At 36.0% G+C, this 26,650-nt stretch overlaps 1 protein-coding gene across 1 annotated transcript in view; it reads left to right on the plus strand.

Annotated features, from left to right (window-relative positions):
- The window catches only part of TMEM30A (transmembrane protein 30A), a 38,922-nt gene extending 12,388 nt beyond the window's left edge, over nucleotides 1–26,534 (plus strand). Inside the window, 6 exon segments of the mRNA XM_019442679.2 lie at nucleotides 11,369–11,476; nucleotides 14,101–14,208; nucleotides 18,928–19,015; nucleotides 20,146–20,289; nucleotides 20,955–21,161; nucleotides 23,854–26,534. Of these exon segments, the coding sequence (XP_019298224.1) occupies nucleotides 11,369–11,476; nucleotides 14,101–14,208; nucleotides 18,928–19,015; nucleotides 20,146–20,289; nucleotides 20,955–21,161; nucleotides 23,854–24,047 (849 nt within the window). The 3' untranslated portion in view covers nucleotides 24,048–26,534.
- The last annotated feature ends 116 nt before the right edge of the window (nucleotides 26,535–26,650 follow it).

Raw genomic sequence — 26,650 nt, forward strand, 5'->3', positions numbered from 1 at the left:
TTGGAAGCCGAAGACCAACTACCAGTTACATGGATTTGTAGTTTGATTTCTAAAATTAATTGAAATTTATTTAAGGATGATTATATGACATTATAGCATCTAATAACATTGTTCATCAATACACTAAGTTGGCTGTTGTTCTCAGCTCTCAGGTCTCACATTATATACGATTATATTTAGTTTTTTTTTTTTTTCTTTTTAAGTTTATTTATTTATTTTGAGGGGGAGGGGTGGCAGGAGGGTCAGAGAGACAGGGGAAGAGAGCGAATCCCAAGCAGCCTCCACAGTGTCAGTGCAGAGTCCTATGGTGGGGTTGATCTCATGGTTCATGAGATCATGGCTTGAGCTGAAATCAAGAGTTGGACTCTCAACTGACTGAGCCACAGGTGCCCCTGATTATATTTAGTTTTGAAAAAAATTTTGTGACTTATTTTTACTTAATTATTTAGAAGCTATAATGTAATTTTTCCCCTCCCTTTAAAAAAATTAGCATGAGGTCTCAAGTTTGATCTGTAGTGGAAGCAATGAGAGTCAAATTCATGGATGCTAAATATATTGTTAAGGAAGAATTCGCAGAACTTGGGAGCTAATGCCAAAGTTGAGATTTTGAGTTTAGATGCCTGGGACAATGGTGATGCTTTAGCCAGGGCACAGGGGTGCAAGAGCACCTGGCTCTAGGGGTCCCAAATAGATCAGGTTCAGCCAGTGGCTGCTGACAAAATCCAAAGACAGAAAAATGAGTGGTGGTGAAATAAGAGCAATTTATTTTAGTGTGATCAACACTGGGGAGATAGTGGACTAGTTTCCAAAAGTGCTGAAAATACTTCTAGGTTTATATAAGGAAAATGTGGGGGCACCTGGGTGTCTCAGTCAGTTAAACGTCTGACTTCAGCTCAGGTCATGATCTTGGGGTTTCTCAGTTCAAGCCCCTCATCAGGCTCTGTGCTATCAGCCTGGAGCCTGCTTCGGACTCCATGTCCCCCCACCCTCTGCTCCTCCCCACTCTCTCTCTGTTTTTCTCTCTCTCTCAAAAATAAATAAACATTAAAAACATTTTTATAAGGAAAATGTGGGACAAAGGTCAGTGGGTACATGCCAGTGGGCAGTAAAGGTCTGGGCAGTCATTGTCTTGGAGTCAGTCTTACAGACTCTTGCTTGCTCAGGGCACTCCTTATTGCTTAAAGGGGGGTAGTTTCAGTTCCCATCTCGGGGTGCTTTCCCAGAGGGTCTTTTGCTTGGGTTAAGAGATAAGCTGGAAAGAACTTAATCAATTAGAAAGTACAGACTGAGGTCAGAATGGAGGTAGTTGAAGTCCTTTTTCAGTACCATTTACAGACATCAAACGAAAACAGTCGGGTGTAAGATTAAGGGATTCAATGAATCATCAGTATTGATTTTTTTTTAAGTCAAATTTTTAGGGAAGTAAACCAAAAAGGATTAAAACATCATATATGTATGAGTTAATTTTCAAAAGATCACCATAAATTTGAATAGAGATGGTTAAGAGTTCCAAGTAGGAAGGAAGAAACACAACCAAGTGAACTCAACATCTAGGACAATAAAATGGGACTGGGGGTGGAGATAAGACCAGTGACAATTTAGAGAGGGGAGTATAATGGATGCCACATGATACAAAGTAGCATGAGGTTATTGTCAGAAAATAGCGCTTGAGACATAGGTAAAAGCCACTAATGTTTGGACATCAGTTGTATGACTATACAAAAACAGTATTTTATATAGAGGTGATCATGTATTTCCTCAAAATAGAAAGCTCTCTGCTTTATTCATATTAGTTTGTCTGTTCCTTTAATCTACCCTATTATATAGGTTGGAGCATAATTAGCAATGCCCTTTTCATTAGTTTTTCCTAGGCAATTTTTGTAACTTGATACCTTAGTAAGACTTTTAAGGTATAGACTAAAACGTTATGTTGAAATTAATTTTTTTTTTTTGTTGGTAGAAATGGATTAAATGCCATATATAAAAACTTTGTATTATAAAATTCTATTTCAAACTCTAAAAGTTAAGATGGTCCTGGGATTATATTGTCAGGGAGGAAGAATTTCTGCTACCCTTCAGGGTCCTTCTAGTTGGACTAAGAATCAAATTGACATGAGACAGATTAACAAGAGAAAATAAAATTTGATAATATACTACAGGGAATGCATATAGTCATCGAAATCTCAGCAGTCAAGCAACATGATGTTTATATATGAGCGAAGGAGAGGAATAGGGGTCTGAGGATACAAAGGAGAAAAAAAAAAACATTAGCAGGAAGGTGAAAGGAGGTGTTGGGAAAGCAAAGGTTGCCCTGTTGTGTAGGTAAGTTTCTTAGGTAAGAGGAATCTCTGTTAAGGCTCTCTTCCTGGTACAAGTAAGCATTTGAGGGGGAACTGAAGGGCATTTCCTCAATCTGCTGGGTTTTGATTGCTTTTAACTTAAAATAATGTTCATGCCAAAGTGACCCATCTTGGGGCTGCCTGCCCTTGGCCCCTACAATATCTACTTATCATAGCAAAGTTGTTTTTAATCTATATTTTAGTTGCAAAGTATGAAGATTTGGTAGCACTGTTTAAAACAGTGGTGTATTCACAATTGATACCAATTTTATTTGAAAATACAATGAATGACTTTAGAATTGATTTCCGGGGCGCCTGGGTGTCTCAGTCGGTTAAGTGTCTGACTTCGGCTCAGGTCACGATCTCACGATTGGTGAGTTTGAGCCCCACATCAGGCTCTGTGCTGACAGCTCAGAGCCTGGAGCCTGCTTGGGATCCCATGTCTCCCTCTCCCTCTGCTCCTCCCTCGCTCATTCGCTATCTCTCAAAAATAAATAAATATTTAAAAAAAATTTTTTTAATTGACTTCCATATTTGTAAATTGTCCTGTGGTGCATGCTGTTCAAGGTTATAGGCAGCAGCAGTGCAGTGTAATGGAAAGAACAGCAACTTTGGAGCTGGACAGATATGAACCTATCACTGTTGTGGATTGAATTTTGTCCCCCCAAAACACATGTTGAAATCCTACTCCTAGAACCCGTGAATGTGACTTTATTTGGAAATAGAGTAAGATGTAATCAAGTTACATGAGGTCATTTGAGTGGGCTCCTATGCAATATGACTGGTGACCTTATGCGAACAGACAGATGTGCATAGAGGGAAGGTGATGTGAAGACACAGACATAGGGAGAATCATGCAGCAACTGAGGCAGAGGTGGAGTGATGCAGCTGCAAGTCCAAGAACACCAAGAATTGATGGTCACCACCAGAAGCTAGAAGGAGGCAAGGAAGGAATCTACCCAGAGTCCCAGAGGGAGCATTGCCCTGCTGATACCTTGAATTCAGACTTCTAGCCTCCAGAATTGTGAGAGAGTAAATTTCTCTTGTTCTAAGACACCCAGTTTATGGCTGTTTGTTACAGCAGCCCTAGGAAACTAATATAGTTACATAACAGCTGTTTAACCTCTGAATCTCAATTTTTCTGTAAAAGGTTAAGAATGTATTGGCATGGAGAAGACATTTGGGAATTAATAGCTAGTTTTGATATTGCTGTCCTTCAAACATAATTTACATTATTTATTACCTACTTCATCAATGTATCATTTCCAAGTGTGAGATTGAGACTTACTGATTGAATTAGTAGTAAAATCCTTGTCTATGGTTCCTACTTAGGTTCTCTAATTTATAGAAACATAAAACAGATTTCATATGATCCATAGAGTTTGATTAAGATATAAAGGACTAAATTGTTTTGTAGCTGTAAGTTTAGAATTAAGCTTTTGATTTTTTAAAAAGTAATCTTGAGAAAAGATTAAAATGGAGTGACTGAACCTAAAAAAAAATCATTCAACTGCTTTTAAGAGGCTGTAAATAAGTTAAATATGGATGTTTATTTCTTTCCTTTACTCCCTTTATCTGGTGAGTATTTTTGACAGGAATTTGTCTATAGTGATATATTACCTATTAATAAAACATTTTAAATACTTGAAAATATATTATTCATTGCTCTAAGGATACCCTGCTGCCTTATTGTACCCCTGTTACTTCTTTCACTCACACAGTGCAGACCCACCTACTTTCCTACTAGGGTGAAAAGAACATAGATTTTGGAGAAAAGCAGAGCTGGGTTCAAATTCTTGCTCATCATTCCTAACAGGGTAATCTTGTGAAAATTATTGAACTTTCCTAAATAACAGTTTCCTAGGTTAAAATAAGGAAAATAAAAACAGACTTTGCCAGGACTATTGTAGTTTTTAACAGACAGTGTGTATTAAGTGTTTATAGTGTCTGTGCTCTCTATTTTCTTGCTTCTCTATTCCCCCTCTTTCACTTGTACAAATGTTTTTTTTCTTTTTACTTTTTTTTTTTAATGGCTCAGTTCAAATTCTTTTTTCCTCTCATTTTTTTTTAAATGTTTATTTATTTTTGAGAGAGAGAGAGGGAGTGCCAGCAGGGAAGGGACAGAGAGAGAGGGAGACACAGAATCCGACTCCAGCACAGACTCCAGGCTCTGCGCTGTCAGCATAGAGCCCAAGGTAGGGCTCGAACCCACGAACTGTGAGATCATGACCTGAGCCTAAGTTGGATGCTTAACTGACTGAGCCACCCAGGTGCCCCTCTTTTTTCTTCTCACTAAGAAAGTTTTGGTTCACCTAGTACTCACTGTCCTCTTTGCCATTCAGTTGGCACTTAGCATTTATAGTTTTCTTTGTATTCACGTGATACCTTTGATAAAGTAGTCTTCTAGAGGCAAAGAGGACTGATGAGTCTTCAGAAAAAATTTAGTGGGAGGAACATTGGGTTTGGAGTCAGAAATCTTCGGTTCTAGTCTACTACCAGCTATTGCTATTTGTATGACTTTGGGCAGGTTTCTCAATGTATTCTCTTTGCATACAAGGGAGATAACAATACAGAATTTTGGTGAGGATCAGATGATATACAGTATGTATATAATAGGAATGTGTAAAATGTATTGAAGTATAAGATACGATTGCTTTTGTATCTACTTTGTACCATATGTTATGCCTTGTGTGTAGTAAGGCTTAATATGTTAATGATAGTGATTTTTAAAAAATTCCTTTCAGGGGCATCTGGGTGGCTCAGTCTGTTAAGCATCCAACTTTGGCTCAGGTCATGATCTGATCTGTCAGTGCAGAGCTTAGAGGCTGCTTCGGATTCTCTGTCTCCCTCTCTTTCTGCCCCTCCCCTGCTTGCATGCACTCTCTCAAAAATAAATAAATATTAAAAAAAAATTAAAAATTCCTTTCAGATTTCCTGAACTCAAAAGACATGCAATTTTTTTGTATATTTTGAAAACTGTAATCAAAAGATTGTAATGTAAATGTTTTGGCTATCCCTTTATTTTGTTGAAGTATAACTTAATATTCAGCAATTATTCTTGGTTCCAATAAAATGTTCAGTTTTAATATACTGTAGTATAATTGATTAGATTTAACATTCTATCATATTATGTTTGTTCAAATAAATAAATAATGTATACCCTTGATTAGTCACAGCTAATGATCCTTCTTTCCTACTTTGTCCTAGAAACTAATTTGAAAGAGTGATTTGAGAGGATTTTGTTCAAAGGCATACAAAATGGTAGTAGGCCCAGCTGGCAACTTTTTTTTTTTAAATCCTTAAATTAGTCTTAAAAAAGAGAGATAGTGTGTGGAGATTTTTGAAAATAAAAATTTGAAAAAAATTAATGAAGTTTAATACAGATTTTAAAATATAGTTCTGTCTTGGGGCACCTGGGTGGCTCAGTCAGTTGAGTGACCGACTTCCGCTCAAGTCATGATCTCACGGTTTGTGAGTTCGAGCCCTGCGTCGGGCTCTGTGCTGACAGCTCAGAGCCTGGAGCCTGCTTCTGATTCTGTCTCCCTCTCTCTCTGCCCCTCCCCCACTCATGCTTTGTCTCTCCCTCTCTCTGTCTCAGAAATAAATAAACATTAAAAAAATAAAATAAAATAAAATATAGTTCTGTCTTCTAAATGGTCTCATCTTTTCAGTATCATAAAACTTGGCTTTCAGTGGAATATTGTGCATATAGAGGCCCTGAATGAAAGGTTGTGGCCCAATAGGTCTAGTGCTAAATTACATATGCTTTGCGTCTTTTCATTTAGGAGACCTGTGTTTTTAGCTTGTTGTAGTTATGTGCCTAACTTTTCCTAGATATTTGCAGTGAATAAAAATTTTCTTGGGGCGCCTGGGTGGCTCAGTCGGTTAAGCGTCCGACTTCAGCTCAGGTCACGATATCGCGGTCCGTGGGTTCGAGCCCCGCGTCGGGCTCTGGGCTGATGGCTCAGCGCCTGGAGCCTGCTTCTGATTCTGTGTCTCCCTCTCTCTCTGCCCCTTCCCCGTTCATGCTCTGTCTCTCTCTGTCTCAAAAATAAATAAACGTTAAAAAAAAAATTTTTTTTAATTAAAAAAAATTCTCTCTAAACAAAGTTTCATTAGTAAACAAATAAGCTTGATGGAGAACATTTCAATATCAGAATTTGACAAAACCAAGATGAAGCAGTTTTGTGTTTTTTGAAAAGCAGTCAGATGTTGCAATAAGATGCTGGCTCTATTTTCTATATATTGATTTTAACCTTTTTTCCAATTATAAAGAAAAAATGAACATCCATATATAAAGTTTAAATGTTCAGTTTCAGAAATAAAAATTAAACAGCTATTTTTGTACTTTACTAAGGTAAATTAAATTCTTATTTATCGAAAGAGTGAGAACACAAGCCACAGACTAGGAAAACAATTTTTTAAAGATATATTTGACAAAGGACTATTATCCAAAATATGCAAGGAACTCTTAATATTTAGCAATAAGAAAATGGAAAACCCAATTAAAAAATGAGCAAAGACCTGAAGAGATATCTCACCCAAAAAAGTATACAATATCTTAACTTGGGCTCTTATGACAAGATACCATAGACCAGGTGGCTGAAACAACAGATAATTATTTCTCACAGTCCTTGAAGCAGGGAAGTCCTAGATCATGGTGCTGGTAGGTTCATTTTCTGGTGAGAACCCTCATTCTGGCTGGCAGAATGTCACTTTCTTGCTATGTCCTTACAAGGGCAGAGAGAGAGTTCTAGTCTCTCTTCCTCTTTTTATTAAAGACACTAATCCTGTCATAGGGACCCCACCCTAATAACCCTCATCTAAACATAATTACCTCCCAAAGGCTCACCTCCAAATGCCATCATAATTGGAGGTTAGGACTTCACAGTACAAATTTTGGAAGGGATAAATTCAGTTCATACATTCCACCCTTGTGCTCCTCAAGTTCATGTTTTTCTTGTATGCAAAATATACTTTGATTCCATCCCAACAGTCCCCCAAAGTCTCAGCTCATTCCAGCATCAACTCTAACGTCTCTTCTAAATATCAGTTCAGTCAGATATGGGTGACACTTCAGTTTCATTCATTCTGAGGCAAAATTTCTCTCCAACTGTGAACCTATTTAACCAGATGAGAAGTCTGTGCTTCCAAAATACAGTAGAGGAACTGATAGGGCATAGACATTCTTATATGAAAGGGGAGAAAATGAGAGGAAAAAAGGGGTTACAAGTTCTAAGCACATCTTCAAAACCTAGCAAGGCAAATACCATTAGATTTTAAGGCTCAAGTGTAATCCTCTGGTTTGATGCTCTGCCTTCAGGATCCACCAGGCTGTCAGTCTTGCTGCAAGGCTCTTTCTTGGCTGCTACCATCTGGCCTGTTGAACCCTTTTTCATCTTTGAACTGAGGATGAAGTCCTGATGGTGTCTGAGTCATCTTTGGGGTAGTTCTTCCCTTGTTTTGAAGAATAATAGCACATGTTTGCAGTGAATTGGTTCTATTGATCAGTCCGGTAGGATCTAAGAAGTCCCACAGCCCTCTTCATTTTGTCCCGACTCTTTCCTCTTTGGTTCAAACTGGTATCATTTCTGCTGGCGTAGCTGTTTACGTCCATGGTTCACACCCACACTAACAGCTTTACCTAGTGGTTGTTCAGCCACACCCATAGTATTCTCTTCAGTACAACATTTCTCATTTTTTGCAATGTGGATAGCCTTGAGAATCTCCCAAATCTTTTAAGTTTTGGTCCCTTTTTGCTTAACATTATTTCAGCTTCTATTCATTTCTCCCTTCTTGCATTTAACTATACGCAGTCAGGTGGAACCAGGCCACTCCTTCAACACTTTGCTTAGAAATCTTCTAACTAAATATCCAGTTTCATCTCTCACAAAATATCCTTCCACAAAACACTAGAACACAGTTTAGCCAAGTTCTCTGCCACGTCATAATAAGGATCACTTTTTTTTCTCCATTGCCAAGTAACATGTTCCTTGTTCCTGTCTGAGACCTCATCAGAATGACTTTAACCATCTATTATTTTGACCAGTATTCTGTTCATGATTATTTATGCATTCTCTTAGAGGATGGTAGCTTTCTTTCTGACTCTTCAGATTTCTTTCTGAGGTCTCAGCAGAATTACTCTTAATGTCTATATTCTTAGCATCGATCTCCAGTTTCTTGCAGCCTCTACCCTTTATACAGTTCCAAAGCCACTTCTTTCTTTGTAGGTATTTGTTATAGCAGCACCCCACCTTTCAGTACCAAACTCTGTTTTAGCTTGGACTGCTGCAAAAACAAACAAATAAAAATAAACCAAAACCCCAAAAAACGAACAAAAAACACAGACCAGGTGGCTTAACCAACAGACATTTATTTCTTATGGTTTTGGAGTCTGGGGAATCTAAGATCAAGGTACTGGTAGATTCAGTTCCTGGTAAGGACCCTCTTCCTGACTTTGCAGATGCTGCCTTTTCAATTTGTTCTTACAGGACAGAGAGAGAAAGAGAGCTCGGGTCTCTGCTTATAAGGACACTAATCCCATCATGGGGGCCCTACTTTCATAACATCATCTAAACCTGATTATCTTCCAGTGGTCCCACCTCCAAATATAATCACATTTAAAATTAGTGCCTAGGGGCGCCTGGGTGGCTCAGTCGGTTAAGCGGCCGACTTCGGCTCAGGTCACAATCTCGCGGTCCGTGAGTTCGAGCCCCACGTCGGGCTCTGTGCTGACAGCTCAGAGCCTGGAGCCTGTTTCAGATTCTGTGTCTCCCTCTCTCTGACCCTCCCCTGTTCATGCTCTGTCTCTCTCTGTCTCAAAAATAAATAAAAACGTTAAAAAAAAATTAAAAAAAAATAAAATAAAATTAGTGCCTCAACATGTGAATTATGGGAGGATATATTTTGTCCCTAATGTACAGATGGCAAGTAGTATATGAAAGATAACATCATTAGGGAATTGTAAATTAAAACGAGATACCACTATACACCTATTAGAATGGTGAAAATCCAAAAAATTGACAGCAGCACATGCTGGCAAGAATGTGGAGCAACAGGAACTCATTCACAGCTGGTGGGAATGCAAAATAATACAGATAGTTTGGCAGTCTTACAAAATGGAGTGTGCTCTTACCTTACAATCCAGCATCCCTACTCTGTTACTTACTCAAATTGGCTGAAAACGTAGGTTTACACAAAACCTGCACAAGGATGTTTATAGTAGATTTACTCATAATTGCCTAAACTTGGAAGCAACCAAGGTGTCCTTTAGTTGGTGAATGGATAAATAATCTATGGTGCATCCAGAAAATTGAATAATGTTCAAAACTAAGAAGAAATGTGCTGTTGAGCCATGAAAAGACATGGAGTAACCTTAAATGCATATTAAGTGAAAGGGGCCAATCCGAAAAGGTTACATACTGTGTGATTACAACTGTACGACATTCTGGAAAAGGCAAAACTGTGAAGACAGTAAAAAGATCAGCGGTTGCCAGTGGTTAGGGGAGGGAGGGGTGTATAGGTAGAGTACAGAGGATTCAACTCTGACACTAACCATTGTGAGCTAGCGTCAAACTCCACAGGTGTAAGGGCATGGTTCTCAACAAAACCGACACCACTTTAGACACCAGCTGCAAGTCAGGTCCCCAGGCTACCCACACTTCTGGTTAACTAGCACAAATCCGGGGGTTTCCTAAGACCTCCCCTCCCAACACACACATACACACACACACACACACACACACACACACCTGTCCTTCTGATGTCAGTTGCAAGTTTAGAGGTCTCCAGGCCATCTGCACTTGACTGTAAATCTGGGGTTCTTATGACCCTTCTCAGATTCAATAATTTGTCTGAATGACTCAATTTGAGAAAAGTGCTATACTTAGGATTGCAGTCTTACCGTAAACAACATAAATTAGGGCTAGCTAAATGAAGACACATTGGTTGAGGTCTGGGACGATCCTGAAAGAAGAATCTTTTGCCTTTCTATAGAATCAGGGCACATCACACTCTCTTGGCACATCAATGGGTTAACCAACCAAGAAGCTCCCCTGTGCTTCCATTTCCAGAGTTTTTATTGACATTTCATGGCCAGGCATGATTGATTAAACATTGGCCCACATGATTGAACTAAATTGCTATCCTTCTCAAGCCTCTTCCCAGAGGTCGGGCTGGGCCAAAGTCCCTAACCACATACAGTCTTTCTGGTGACCAGCCCCCATCTTGAGCCATCTCTTTAGCACAAACTCTAGTGTGTGAATCAAGAGGCTTATCAAAAACAAGTATACTCCTGTCATTCAGGAAATTCCAAGGGTTTTAGAAGCTCCCTGCCAGAAAACCAGGACACAGACAACACAAATTCTTTATTTTACAACACCAAGTTTTTTTGTTTTTTTTTTGAAAATGTACCATGGAAAGCTGAGGTGACTGAAAAGTATTCAAGATGGGAAGATTTGAGAGCAATGATTGGTTTATTGATCTCTGTTATCAGTTTGGTATTTTAATTGTTTAGACTTTATATAGCAGTTGAAATCTTTATACATCATGTAGTTAGAATTTTATATCTGGGACGCCTGGGTGGCTCAGTTGGTTGAGCGTCCGACTTTGGCTCAGGTCATGATCTCTCCTCTTGTGAGTTCGAACCCCACATCTGGAGCCTGTTTCAGATTCTGTGTCTCCTTCTCTCTCTGCCTCTCCTCCACTCATTCTCTTTCTCTCTCTCTCTCAAAAATAAATAAATATTAAAAAAATTTTTTTAAAGAATTTTATATCTGATTTTATGTAGAACTATATTTCTCTTGGTAAAAAGGAGAGACGAATTTAGGAAAGATGAGCCAGTAGAATAATATAGGACCCTTTCCAGTTTTTATTACCTTACTTTGTCAATATAAACAGATACCTTAAAAACAACTTTTTTCTGTACTATAAGTTGTTTCATTGGACTCATTTTTCCTTTGAATAGCAATTTATTTCAGAGTGTATCCACTTTCTTCAAGGGAGTGCTTACTTACATTTTTCTCTTACAGATTGATTATACCGGAACAGACCCTTCCAGTCCCTGCAATAAATGTTTGTCTCCAAATGTGACACCTTGTATTTGTACCATTAACTTCACACTGGAACAGTCATTTGAGGTCAGTATTCCCAATGTGTTAGAAAAGCCTGCTTTAAAAAATACTTCATTAAAAATTTTTTACTAGTTATTTCATTTTTTTGTAATCACTTTAATTTTTGAAGTACATACACTTTTGAGCAAGATTGTTTTGTTTGGCTGTTGCATTATGCTCTCTGGTAATTAAATATATGTATTTATTTAAGTAGTTAAGTTAGTACTTTATAAACTAAATTTAAAATATTTTATCTTTTCACTGGAAAATTTTATTACTATACAAATCAAGGTTTTATCATGTTTATATCAAACAGTTTAACCTACTTTTAATTCTAAAGCAAGTTTTACTTTAGAACATTTACTAATTCATTCATCATTTAATTGTATTATTTTCTATCTGATATGAATTACCATAAATGCAAACACTTAGTGAAACCTTATTGATCTTTTATGTCTTGATAAGCAATTAGAACACTGTGTGTGTGTGTGTGTGTGTGTGTGTGTGTGTGTGTGTGTGTGTAGTTGTCAGTGTGTCTTTTGCTTTCATACTTATCTGTCATTGGAAATTGAGCAGATGCTATAAAAGACATGAAGATATAGAATAGGCATTATACAACCAGTTTGGGCTTTCCTTTACCTAAAAATTGAGCTTAAAAAATTAGTGTTTTATTCTTCAGGGAGCCAAACTACTTTAATACATGTCAACTTTTTAGATTTTTTCACACTTAAAATATTTTTAAAGGCCTCGGTGACTTTTATAGTCTCTGGTAGATGGTTGCCATCTAGTGGTTGTAGATGCTCTTGCACTGAGATAAAGGATAATAACACTATCTTAAAAAACATGAAAATAAATTTGGGAGAAGACAGTAATTTAATTATTTTACTATGTTTCAGCAGAAATAACATGTGAATTTAATTTCTTTTTAATGTTTTGTTTTATTTTTGAGAGAGACAGAGAGTGTGAGCAGGGGAGGGGCAGAGAGAGAGAGGAAGACACAGAATCGGAAGCTGGCTCCAGACATTGAGCGTGTCTGCACAGAGCCTGACGTGTGGCTCGAACCCACGAACTGTGAGATCATGACCAGAGCCGAAGTCAGACGCTTAACCAACTGAGCCACCCAGGCGCCCCCATATAAATTTAAAACATCATAAAAATTCTATTCTTTTTCACTGTGATGAAGAAAACTGTAAAGATAGGTGCATTAAGTTCTGCTTTTGTCAAAACAGACAGAATTAAGGAGATAAAACAGACTTGTAATGATTAGTAGTTTCAGTAGTTTCTGTCCCCATCCAAAAACACTTATTTCAGAGCTTCTCTTTCTGAAAAGTGCATTCTTTTGTGGGCTCTGTGTCCCTTCACAAGACCAAACTTTGAATTGGATTAACAGCCTTTTCAAAGTTATTTTGTCTTAGTATTCATTGAAAGGATTTCTTTTTCAGTTTATAAGTTGAATTTACTATACTGTTTCTTAGTTGAGATATTTTTAAGCATATTCTTTGTTTCTGTGATATTTTTGATAACCAAAAAAAAAGTTTTTATGTATATAAACATTTTCTCTATACAGAGTGGGAAAGTTTGCATAATTTGACATTTGAAAATCAAATTTTAAATAAATAATTGTGTATGTGAAAATAGCAAATCAAATAAAACATACTTGAAATGTTACTGAATTTTTTTTAATTGAGTTACTTTTGATTATAGATTATGGAGGTGGCAACCAGAAATGAGAAAATAGCTTACTGTTTCTGCTACCTCCTATATATAACCCTAAGTCATTCAAGATGGTTTTGTGGTACCTTCTCAACAATTGTAGTGTATATAGATTACCCTTCTTTCACAAGTTATTCCAATTGGCTCCTCCAGCTATATTAAAGTATTTTTTTTATTGTTACACATTGACTCATTATCTTAGATACTTTACTAATTGTTAATTTATTAATTACTTATATTACGTGTAGTATCTTGTTGAGAAATATATTATGTCTCAATTCAAGTTCAGAATTTACTTGGGCAATAAATAAAAGTTGACCATTGTCCCTTTGAAAAATTGACTCTGGGGGGCGCCTGGGTGACTCAGTCAGTTGAGTGTCCGACTTTGGCTCAGGTCATGATCTCATGGTTCATGGGTTCCAGCCCTGCGATGGGCTCTGTGCTGACAGTACAGAGCCTGGAGACTGCTTCGGATTCTGTGTCTCCCTCCATCTCTGCCTCTCCCCCTCTTGTGCTCTGTGTGTGTGTGTCTCTCTCAAAAATAAATAAACATTAAAAAAATTGTATAAGAAAAAAATGAAAAGTTGACTCTGGGTGAAAACCAATCTGAATTGTAAAAAATTTGAAGTTGAAAGTAGAGAATAGGCTAATAGGTTCCCTGAGGTATTTTTTTTTAATGCAGATAGTGCTTCTTTGAAGTCTTTAAGGATATTTTCAAAGTTTACTCTTCGAGTTTTGTACCATACCTTCTTTAACTTTGTTTACAATTTGTACTGCTTTAGATTGTTAAGGATTGGTAGGGTTCACTCTAGTGCTTATTTTAAGTTACCACAAATTCTCAACTAATATAGTCCAAATGACATAGCCTTTAAGTATGCATGAAACAAGTTTATACTTAATAGTTTCATATGAAAATTGTTTCCCTTCTCTTTCTCTAGGGTAATGTGTTTATGTATTATGGACTGTCTAATTTCTATCAAAACCATCGTCGTTATGTGAAATCTCGAGATGACAGTCAGCTAAATGGAGATGCTAGTGCTTTGCTTGTAAGTAAAATGATGAAATATGAAAATGTGATAGATGTAAATAAGAATGTGTAATAATTATTCAGTTACAAATGTTAAATTTAATAATGTTAGGATGAAATTAAAGTGTTACTTGTCATTTATACTTGTTTAGTGAGGGTTTTTAGTTAAAATTTTTTTTCGCCTGGAATTTGCACAGATTAATGATTTCTTACAATTTCTTACTACCTGCTTCTTTCTAGTAGTGTCATTGGATTTTTGCTTTATTAATCTGTAATGGAATTTTGATGAGTCTAGTATTCTGGGTATATAATTGGTTCTTTTTTGAGTTTGTTCATTACTGTTATACTCGGTAAGAATGTATAAATAAACTACTTTTAGTTTCTGAGGTTATGTTTTAGAATTGAACATGTATGCTGTCTGTTTTTTAACTTGTGGTAAGCCTGAGTAGTAAAGTTCAAAGGATGGGTTACCGAAAAATTGTCTGAGAACCTTTTTGAAAATACAGATTCCAGACTTCTCCTAAGTGTAGTAAACCAGTCTCTGCAGGGGTGAAGCTCTAAAATATCTTTTTAACAAGCTTTCCTTCTGATGCCCAGCCTTATTTGGGCTAGAGGATCTTAGTTTCCTGACTGTTGTTCAACTTTTCATAGTGGTGGGTGGTGCCCAAGTATTTTATGTAATTGTTGCTAATGCAGCAAATCTTCAGAGTTCCAGAGCTATTGAGGATTTCTTAGAAACAGTGAATCTCAGGGTGCCTGGGTGGCTCAGTCGGTTGAGCATCGGACTTTGGCTCAGGTTATGATGTCACGGTTCATGGGTTTGAGCCCTGCGTCAGGCTCTGTGCTGACAGCTCGGAGCCTGGAGCCTGCTTTGGATTCTGTGTCTCCCTCTCTCTGTGCCCCCCCCCCACGCCCTCCCCCCCCCCCCACGCTCTGTCTCTCAGAAAAAAATAAACATTGAAAAAAAAATTAAGAAAAAAAAGAAACAGTGAATCTCTTAGAATGCAATTTAAGACTATATTATAACCAGAATAGTCCTGTGACCGTATAGCTGCTCTAGGTTATCTTTACTGGTTTTATTGTTAGTCCCTGATGTTTGAGATCTTAAGAAATAGTGAATCTATTGAAAGGTTCTGGTTAAGTGTGCAATATTCTGCAATCCATGTGGGGTTAGGACTCAAATCCAGAGAAGATGGTGTCCTGTGAGACACACCAGGTTCCTAGTCCTTTCTGAATTTGTTGATTGGGATTATGAATTGGGTGTGTTCAGAGACCTAGAAAATGGGGGTTGATTTATAGTTTATAGTTTTTTTTAAATTTAGATACACCTTGTCTTTAGTGAGGGCAAAAGAAGTGGAGACTGATTCTTTTCTTACAGGCTTCAAGCAAAGCTTTTAGACTACACTAGGAATTGATGAATTTTTTTCTGTAAAGGGCCAGACAGTAAATATTTTGCGTTTTGTGGGTCTTACAGTCTCTTGATACAGCTACCCCCTTCTGCCACTGTAGAATGAAAGTAGCCATAGATAGTACTTACAATGAATGGGTGTAGTGTAGCTGTGTTCTAGTAAAATTTTATTTGTAAAAACAGGTGCTGGGCTGGATTTGTCCTGCAGTCTATCATTTATTGATCCCTGAGCTAGATCAAAATACATGATTTTAAAACCAGGTGGCTTTCAAAAATTTTAAAGATTTTAAGAGTGGACAGATTGAAGTCCAAGTTACTTAATATTATATGTAAAATCCTTCACAATCTGCTACCAACCTGCTATTCTAGCTTCATTGTTTCATACTCTTTTTTTAAAAAAATATAATCTATTGTCAAATTGGTTTCCATACAACAGCTGGTGCTCATCCCAACAAGTGCCTTCCTCCCTGCCCATCACCCACTTTCCCCTCTCCCCCACCCCCATCTACCCTTGGTTTGTTCTCAGTCCTTAAGAGTCTCTTATGGTTTGCCTCCCTCCCTCTCTAACTTTTTTTTTTTCCCGTCCCCTCCCCCATGGCCTTCTGTTACGTTTCTCAAGATCCACATATGAGTGAAAACATGCGGTATCTGTCTTTCTCTACCTGGCTTATTTCATTTAGCATAATACCCTCCAGTTCCATCCACCTTGCTGCAAATGGCCAGATTTCATTCTTTCTCATTGCCAAGTAGTATTCCATTGTATATATAAACCACATCTTCTTTATCCGTTCATCAGTTGATGGACATTTAGGCTCTTGTTGAAATTTGGCTATTGTTGAAAGTGCTGCTATAAACATTGGGGTACAAGTGCCCCTATGCATCAGCACTCCTGTATCCCTTGGGTAGATTCCTAGCAGTGCTATTGCTAGGCCATAGGGTAGCTCTATTTTTAATTTTTTGAGGAACCTGGTGCGGCCGCTCATACTCTGTCTTTAACGTACCTATGACCTGGCTGCCCTGGGCAATGTAAGCCACTCCCTAACCATTCCTGGGACCAAGTAATCTGCCCCTTTTACATTTTATTTGCCTAGGATGCTGGTTTAACTCTTCCCCTGGAGGCCCTCTCATCTGGAGGCCTGCTATTGTCTTTAGTGCCCTTTGATACAAAATAACTTCTTTACATATTTAGTTCATTCATACCTTATCCCAAGTCACATCACACCTTGCTTAACAAACTCCACATCATTCATTCCAAACTCTCTCCACATCATTTGTTCTGGCCCTACTTTGAGGTCATTTTCTACATAGTCACTATAGTGATCTTTTAAAAAAAAAAAATGTAAATGCCACTTTCTGCTTAAAAATTTTCAGTGGTCTACTAGCACTTGGAGTAAATCTCAGGATGACCTGAACTATGCATAATTCTCCAGTGTCATCATGTCATTCTCCTTGTTCCCATTCTCTAACTAGATTTACCTTTTACCTTCTCAGAAATACACAGTTTTTTCTCAATGGCATGTATTATTCTCTGCTTAAAACCCTCTTCTGCCTGCTTCTCACATGCTTGTCTCCTATTCTTTAGGTCTTAACTTATATGATACCACCTCCAGAGCCAACTTTTCCTTATCATAGATTCCAAAGTAATTTATTTTGCCATCCCCCATAATCACTTGCACACTATTTTCATAACACTTAGTGTAATTTGTAATTATATATTTAGTTATTTGTCTTCTGTTTTCTCAGCTACACTGTAAGCTCATGAGGGCAAGGAGCATGACTTTCTTTAACCACCATATACCAAACACCTTGCCAGAGCTTAGCACATGGAAGACATTTAATAAATATATGTTGAACGAATATAGACACATATATTGACACCTTCATCATGACTCTTATTTCATATAATAATTGGTTGTGTATGGATCTATTTCCTCTGTTACACTGTGACTTTATTATTTAAAAAAATTTTTTGTTTCTAGCACCTTGCATGGTACATGATATATTAGGTACTCATTACATGGCTTTCCGAAGCCAGTTACTGCAAAGTATCTAGCATTCAGTACCTGATGTATAGGTAGTAAATAATATTTTCCTTTCTTTTAAAACTTACTGAAGAATTTAGTGACTAGGATATATTTTCCCTTCTGAGAGTTTATTTATATTTAAAACTTTTATTTTTTGAAATCGCAGTGTTCATCAAAACATTCCAGTAGTCATAAGCCAGTTATATACTGTCTGTCTTCAAGGTCTCAGTGTACTAACTTTATAAATCTAGATGGCTTAGGGAACAGAAAGCTGAGAAGTCAGATATTAAAGAGACTTAATGAGATCCCTGCCACATGTTTCTTTAGCCTTTTTTTTCCATGCAGGCAGTTCTTTATCCAGTCTAGACACACAGAATGTTGGATACAAGCCAGTGTTGGTTGGTAATAGAATAGCCCTAAAAGGACTAACTAGGGTCTAGTTAATTTCCAATCAAGAATATCTTAGTCTGTTTTGTTTTGTTTTATTTTATTTTATTATTTATTTATTTTTAATTTTTTTATGTGTTTTGAGACATGGCTTACTGTAGCTTCGGAGTTTCAGAACAACCCGGACATATACCTAATCTCAGACTTGGTAGAATCTCTGGTTTAATCCTGCAACTGCTACATCTCCTTGAAATCTTCAGTGGGGACTAAGTCAAAACATTTTTGTTTTCCTAGTATCTGGATGCACAATTTAAAGAAGAGCGGTATATTCTAGGAATGAATCTACCTTAGCCCCCTTCCATCCCTCCCTCCTTCCCTCCTTCCTTCCTTTGACATAAGACCATGGGATTAACCTAGAATTATACAATTTGAGATTATCTAGTTGAACATGTTCATTTTGTGAGGCCCAGGGAAACCAAGGAACTTGCCCAAAGGCACATAGTAGTATATAGCTGGACCTAGAGTCTCCAGTCCACTTTTGGTTTAAGATTGACAACAGACTGCTTGTTAATTTTTCTTGCACAGAAAACTCCTTGTGGTATGATTTTTGTGTTGATATGAAAATTTTTAAAAAGTCAGTTTGATATATGCATGTATGACAAAATATATGCAAGGAAGGGTTACATTATAAAGTTAATACAATTATTACCTTTATGTAAGGTAATTATGTTAAGAAATAATTTGAGTATTTAAATGTGATGTTATTTATAGTCTTTACAATACAGATCTATTCTGTATGCATTGCAGGTGAGACACATGTAGGGATTGAATTTTTAATCAGTAATTAAACTATGGCTAGCTCATAGTTCTCCTGGAGGCCTGTGTAATAATTTTTTCTTCTTTTCCTTTCAAACATCAGAATCCCAGTAAAGAATGTGAGCCTTATCGAAGAAACGAAGACAAACCAATTGCTCCTTGTGGAGCTATTGCCAACAGCATGTTTAATGGTATGATATAGTTATAAACAAAAGATACGGATTATAAATATATATAATTACAAAACTTTGTATAATTTATTGATACTGATTTGGTAGTCTAGTAAACATGAATGAAATTGAAAAATTCAGCAACTTTAAAATAAATATATCAACTAGTTATTCAATGGAATGTCATAATGATTTGGGACTTTTTTGAGAATTCTTATACTTTAAGAATGAATTCTCTCCCTGGGAAGAAAGGAACGGAGACATTCTGCTAACTTTCACATTTCATATATGGGAAAATAAAAGCCAGGCTGCCTTTTCCACCAACTTCAAATATTTATACCATTACAAAGGAGCTATAGTTGATCTTTTAGGGCAGCACTGTCTGATACAAATATAATGTAAACCATCATTGTGAGACATGTATACATAATTTAAAATTTTATAATAAGCACATTAAAAAACACTAAATAGAAACAAGTAAAATTACTTTTACTAATATACTTTATTGAACCCAATATGCCCCAAATATTACTACCTTTTTACTGTATAAATTGTGTTCAGCATATAAAATATGAGTGAGATTTTATATTCTTTTTTTAATTTAAATTCAAGTTAAGGAGATACTTTATATTCTATTTTTTTGTACTGAGTTTTTAATTTCTGAAATGTATTGTTTCAAAAGTATAATAATATATTCTTACAAAACATATTCATTTGGACCAGCCATAATGTCAATGGCTCTGTAGCCATGTAGCTAGTGACTACCATATTGCACAGTGCAGGTAGAGAAATGGATAAGCCAGAAACTATTTAGGAGTGCATTTTTTAAAGAAAAGGAAGAGAAGCAAATTTACCCTGCAAATTATTTTATTTGGGTTAATACTAAAACATTTCGCCTTATCATATACCAGCTAGCCATATAGGAGAAGTGACCTATAACTATATTGAGGGAAGAGAAGTCCATCTAGGATTATAAAGTTACCATAGATAATTCACATATAAGTAGTCAAGAGCAAATATATGTCATATGCCTGCTTACCCTGTTATAACCCCTTTTGGGAGCAGATACCAGATCCTTATTTCTCAGAGTATAGTAGATGCTATGGATATTCAATAGATACTTAGCAACTTCTTCTTTTTTGTGTGTTTAGATACATTAGAATTGTTTCTGGTTGGCAATGAATCTCATCCTACACCTATTCCTTTGAAAAAGAAAGGTATTGCTTGGTGGACAGATAAAAATGTAAAATTCAGAAATCCCCCTGGAGGAGAAAGTCTAGAAGAACGATTTAAAGGTAAAATTTACTAATATTTCTTTCAAATATGATATAAGCAAGGAGTTTTAATGAAGTACCTAAAATTTTCTATCTTTGGAATCTTAAAAACTTTTATGCTTTTTTACAAACAGCAACTTTTCTTAACTTCATACCAAGTTAGGTAAAATATGTAGGATGTTCTAATGTACTGAAATTCTAAAGGAAATGTGCATGTACATTTAATCTTGAATTTTTCTGGTATTTTCTTATAAGCATTTCAGCCATTGTCTTTACAAATTGCAGGCAAGTTTCTTTTAAACAAGACCCAATTTTTTATTATAATTATAAATTTAAATTTAGTTTTGATTCTGTACCTCCTAAATTTTGCAATGTAATGTTTTTTACCATTATATCTTTGCATTAAATCATCTGCTTTTTGGTATGTACCTCATAGCATACTTTTAGTATTTTCATAATGGAGATAGCCATCAAATCTTTGTAATTACTTGTTATTACATGAGGAATTGGTTTGCCTCTAGATTTCAAGACTTTCTTGGAATATGCATATATTTATACCTTTGAAAATAGGAAAAATATTCAGATTGTGTCTTGCATATCTTTGTTTTATTTGAGTGTGAATTTTCAGTGAAACTCCTAATAGAATTGAATATTTTGTCCCCTCACCCTTCTCTTCTTTTTTTAAGATACAACAAAGCCAGTAAACTGGGTTAAACCAGTGTACATGCTGGATTCTGAACCAGATAATAATGGGTTCATAAATGAGGATTTTATTGTTTGGATGCGAACTGCAGCATTACCTACTTTTCGTAAGTTATATCGTCTAATAGAGCGGAAAAGTGATTTACATCCAACATTGCCAGCTGGACGATACTATTTGAATATCACATACAGTATCCTTTTTTGGCCATGTGCACAGATTCATAGAATTTGAAAAGAGAAAGAGTATAGTTTAGTCTTATCTCATTTATGTGACATGCTATTCTGTGTTTTAGTTTTGATCTCATTTTTGTAAGAATATGTGTGTATACATATGAGAGGGTATCTTTTCACTTATATCTTCTAGAAGTCTTAAACTTTTATAAACTTTGTACTAGGATTCAGGCATATTATTTGATAAAATTATTTAAGATGCTGGTGGTAGATTTATTAATATGCTAGATATTTCTACAATGGAAATTGTAAATGAGCTTAATGCAAAGGCCAGTGAACACAACTGATGCTAAATTAGCATTCAGCTTATTTAGATATATGTATCTATATATACTTTTATATATTCTTTAGATATTAAGAATCAGTGAATGTTAGTTCACATCAACATAATTGTTTGTAACTATTATGTTCATAGTACCAAAACACTTTTATCATTAGCTGTATTATTTTACGTTAATAATTCAGGTGTACTTTTCAGTGCTGATAAATATAATTTATTTCATTCTGATTATATGTCAACATTGTACCAAGTACTGTTCATGCATTATTTTATTTTATTTAAAGCATTATGAGATGGGTATCATCATCTCCATGTACGTAGCCATGTATATAGGAACATAGAGCATTTAAGTAACTTACCCAAGGTTATGCAGATAATAAGTAGAAGAGTTGGGGTTCCTAATCAAGCCATTGACTCCAAAGGCCATGACTTTACCATCTGCCACTACTACAGGCCGCATCCCTAGATAGTTCACTCAAGTAATCAGACCAAGCCATAGCCATATTGGCGTGGTTACAAAGTCTTCCTTAGCTGACAATAATTGGACACTACCCTTTATTCTAAACAAAGTCCTTACATCTTTTAATCTGTAGCCCATTGCTTACATATATCATGAATGAAAATTTTCTCAAATATTAGCATTTGAATGTTTGCTAATGCTTCGCATTTTTGATTTTTCATAATCCAAATGAGCTATTAAAACTAGTTTTAGTTTGGGGCGCCTGGGTGGCGCAGTCGGTTGGGCGTCCGACTTCAGCCAGGTCACGATCTCGCGGTCCGTGGGTTCGAGCCCCGCGTCGGGCTCTGGGCTGATGGCTCGGAGCCTGGGGCCTGTTTCCGATTCTGTGTCTCCCTCTCTCTCTGCCCCTCCCCCGTTCATGCTCTGTCTCTCTCTGTCCCAAAAATAAATTAAAAAAAAAAAAAAAAAAAAACGTTGAAAAACTAGTTTTAGTTTTATAATGTATTAGTGAATGGTTAATAGACCTAATTTCAAAACAAATGTCTTCTTGGATCCTTAGCCTCTTAATTTTGCACCTGAGTATGCAACTGAATATGACCTGATAATGACAGACTAAAAGTAGCCACGTTTTGGAAACGAGGCCCACATAGGAGCAATTATCCTGAGGCTAGTGCCAGAGTAGAAGGCAGCTCTGTTACAGCATCCAGAAGATCTAGTAAGGAGTAAGGGCAGATACCACCCTGTAGCCTAGAGCATAATTTAGGGAAGTCTTTGGAGTACTTAGTACTTTGTCTTAGTTAAGGGACTATTTGCATCCAAGGCACTGAGAAGAGAAATCAAAGAACTTAGGCTCTCAAAGACTGACGAGACAGGAATTTGGGTCTGCGAAGCATCAAGGGTAATTATAAAAATGAGGTATCAAGTGGGAACCAGACACCAGAATTAAGATAGAAGCCCATTTTGGGGGGTTGGGATACAGAGAGGCTAGCATGAGTGATTTGATAGTTTGTCTCCCAGAGTGTTATATTAGTTAGAACTCTTATTATAATCACTCCTGCTTCAGGTTTAGGGTTGATTTAAGAAACTGGCAGAGTCTGCCATTTGGAGTAATAGGGCACTTCCGTAGGGATGGGAAATTGCAGAGAGAAACAAATGGGGCCTAAACTTGATTCAAAAGATGTCTTTGAAAAGGTTGTAAACCTTTCACATAGGGATTTAGTTCTGTGTTCTCTGTTCTAATTCTTGCCAAAATCTTAGAATTGGTCCATGTAGATAGCTCATCGAATATACTGGTGTCCCATTTCTTAAATCTCTTTAACAGTTCACCCTTCATTTCTACTCTCTTTCAGCCATCACCTCTGCATCACACTATGAGTTTTGTCATTGCTCCAAATCAACAAGTTAAAACTTCAATATCATACTCTTTGACCTTATGCTCTGAGTCCTCTTATATTCTCATAATTACTCTTTTATTACACATGCTCTTTGAGCTCACAGAGACCTCCAACCTCTTCATTCTTCCTTTTTCTTCTGGTCTGTCAGTCTTCTCTTCCTCTGTTGGTTTTATTGCTGTTCATCTGAAATATTTTTTTCACATTACATTTCTTTGTGGTCTTTTGCCCCTTCTGTGTAATGAGAGTAAAAGTACCTGAGAAGCCATTTAACCCTTAAATTCAGTTGTTTTTGCTTGTAAACTATATTGGTTTTCACTACTAATGTTTAACTTGCTAAATCAGTGCTTCAAGGTAATAGTCATGTAATTATTTTGTGGTTCGGAAAATGTGAGTAAGGTGCCTGTGTATCATAGAATTATACCAGTGAATTACAAGCAATTAAATGCCAAATTTTTTTTAAGTTGTGTTTTAAAGATCAAGTAACTAGACATGGAAAAGCCTTCCTATACATTCTTCAGATTACCCTGTACACTCTTTTGATGGACGAAAACGGATGATCTTGAGCACTATTTCATGGATGGGAGGAAAAAATCCATTTTTGGGGATTGCTTACATCACTATTGGATCCATCTCCTTCCTTCTAGGAGTTGTACTACTAGTAATCAATCATAAATATAGAAACAGTAGTAATACTGCTGACATTACCATTTAATTTTATATTCTGAAAACAGATTTACTGCATGTGCATCAAGGCCAGTCCTATTCAACCTAGCTTTCGAATGCTGATGTCTGGTTAGTATGTCATTTTTGAAGTTGGCACATAACTTTGGTTTTTTTAAAAAAAAAACAGTTTTTGTCCTTTGCTTCTTCCTTATGGATGTCTTCTGGAACTATATGACGGGTATGAAACAAATTAACTATATAGATCATATCAACACCGTAACTGCTGAAATGGCATTCTAATGTTTGCTTTTTGTTGGGTCAGGCCATATGATGCATAGTCTCTTTTATGTGAAATGCATCTATTGCTTAAATATTTATGCTGTGTTGATAATATTATATTGACATGTGATGCTGTATATGTGTGCCTGTTGTGTGAAGAAAGGGATTACAAGATGTATGAATATAACACCTTGCTAACCTTGCAGGATTCAGAGTTACAAAAAAGATCTAAATCTAAATAAAACACTTCATCATTTTCATGTGTCATGTGTAAAGGCTTAAAGTGCCATCTTTGTTGAGGTTGTTCAAGTATTCCATTTATCCAGTACAGTTCTTTGTCAAGTATAGCTTTGATTTCAAAGGACATGCTTACCTTGTCTAGCATAGGAATTAATGGTCATGTCTGAAGAGGTCAGATGGGTCTCAGGTGGGAGAATTTAAAATTCCTTTTTCCATTTGATTAAGATGTTGCGGTCAGGAACCCCAACTCACTTGATATGTTTTTACATGTGATCATTTCCCTTGAAGCTTATACTTCATAAGGGACAAAAGAATATAGGTGAGATGGGAAAATTTCTTGGCAGACCTTCATCTTCTGCCAGATGTAAGTGTTCAGAGGAAACTGTTTTCATTCTTGTGGTATTTAACATTCAGAAATTTGCTTCAGCATTGGAAATACCTCAGGCTGTTTTTATTTTGCAGGTAAGTTTTGATTTAAGTACTAATGTTGTATTGTAGAAAATTTAGAAAACAGTGACTTTCATATTTCATTCAATTTTTGCATATAGGTCAAATATAGAGATGTATGCACATTCTCTTTGGTTAAGGTACCAATTATTTTGGTTGGTTTTTCCTAAGACACTTAAAAAATAAATTCTTTAAATTTCCTAATTAAATTCTGGAGATTTTGCAGTATGCACATGATAAATTATAATATATATGGTTGAAGTTACTTTATTTTCTATTAACTGGAATTATTTTAATATTCCTTATTGAATAAATGCTGTAATTTGTTTGCTATGGAACTTACTCTTGAATGTAAACTTACTTTTTCAACATGCATGAAAATGTATGTCTTAATCAGAGGTGGCTTAATTGCATAGAAATGGCTTTTCTTTTTTAACTAAAATAACTCCTATATTTGTATAGAAGAATGGCTGTTTATTCAGAGTTTGTGATGATTTTGTTCAGTTATATTTTAAATCAAAAGGTCTGGGTAATGTATCAATTTTGATTAATATATGTTTTTTTTTTTAAAAAAAACAACAAAAAATAATGTAATGGTTAATAGAAATGTGCCACACTTCTTAAGTTTTGTATAACATGAAATTTAGTTAAAAGAACTTGTAATTCATAATTACTTTTAACTGGTAGAATAGCACTTGCATGAGGTACTTAATGTATGATTATCCTGAAATTTCTGAGTGCATAGGGTATTCTTTGTCTAAAAATATTCTTTGTCTTGTCAGTCCTTCAGAATATTGTTATTTATTCTGACCATTGACCCTCTTTCACATGGCAATTTATTTTCTGGGACACATCACTGGGAGAGAAGGTTTTTGCCAGTCTTCCCAGATTGAATTTGTTTTGTTCAAGGAGGACTGCCGTCCTGCGTCTCTTTTTCTAATTAGGGGACCAAAGGTGCCACGAAAGAAAAGTTGAAGACCCTTCCAACACTTTCTCATCTGGGGTGAAGACAGAATCTTAAGATATATTTGGAGTTTTATCTATTTACAAGTTCATCGATGGCCTAATTTCCTTCCTGTCTCCTGCCGTTTGAGCGCTAAGGGATTCCTGTTACTAATTATGAAGAATGTGGAACATTCATATGGCCTCTGCGAAGCCTGGTGGGAAGGAAAAACATTTCTTTTTTTATGGGGCTTATGCTCATCTTTTGGAAATATTAATGTCATATTCAACTTTTAGAGAATCATACTGCATTTTATTGCATTCAGGTTAAGTAGAAGGCATTGAAGAATGCATTGACTTACAGGAAGTATTTTGATATATGAAATTTCCCAATTGAAGGAATTATTTAATATGTAAAAGCTAAGAAGTTTCATTGAAATCATAAGGCAGTTAAAAATGAATTGGTAAAAATAATTGTACTACCAAATGGAGAATTATTCAACCAAGAGGAGAGTCAAGTGAATATTTTTTGTTTATTGGTTAGTATCAGTTTGTTTGTAACCTTGATTATATTTAAAGATAATGTTCTGTTAGTATGTTCTGTATTAATAAAAATGAACAAAATTAATTTTGCTATGTTCAAGTGTCTTGCTAAAATAATAATGCCTCAGTGTTGTTGTTAATGTTTAAGCACTAAATTTTAGCCCAAGGTCAATAAATCCCATGTTTTAACATTTCTATGTC

This window comes from Panthera pardus, unplaced genomic scaffold, assembly GCF_024362965.1.
Source record: "Panthera pardus isolate Hobbes unplaced genomic scaffold, ASM2436296v1 HiC_scaffold_17, whole genome shotgun sequence".
NCBI classification, from domain to species: domain Eukaryota; kingdom Metazoa; phylum Chordata; class Mammalia; order Carnivora; family Felidae; genus Panthera; species Panthera pardus.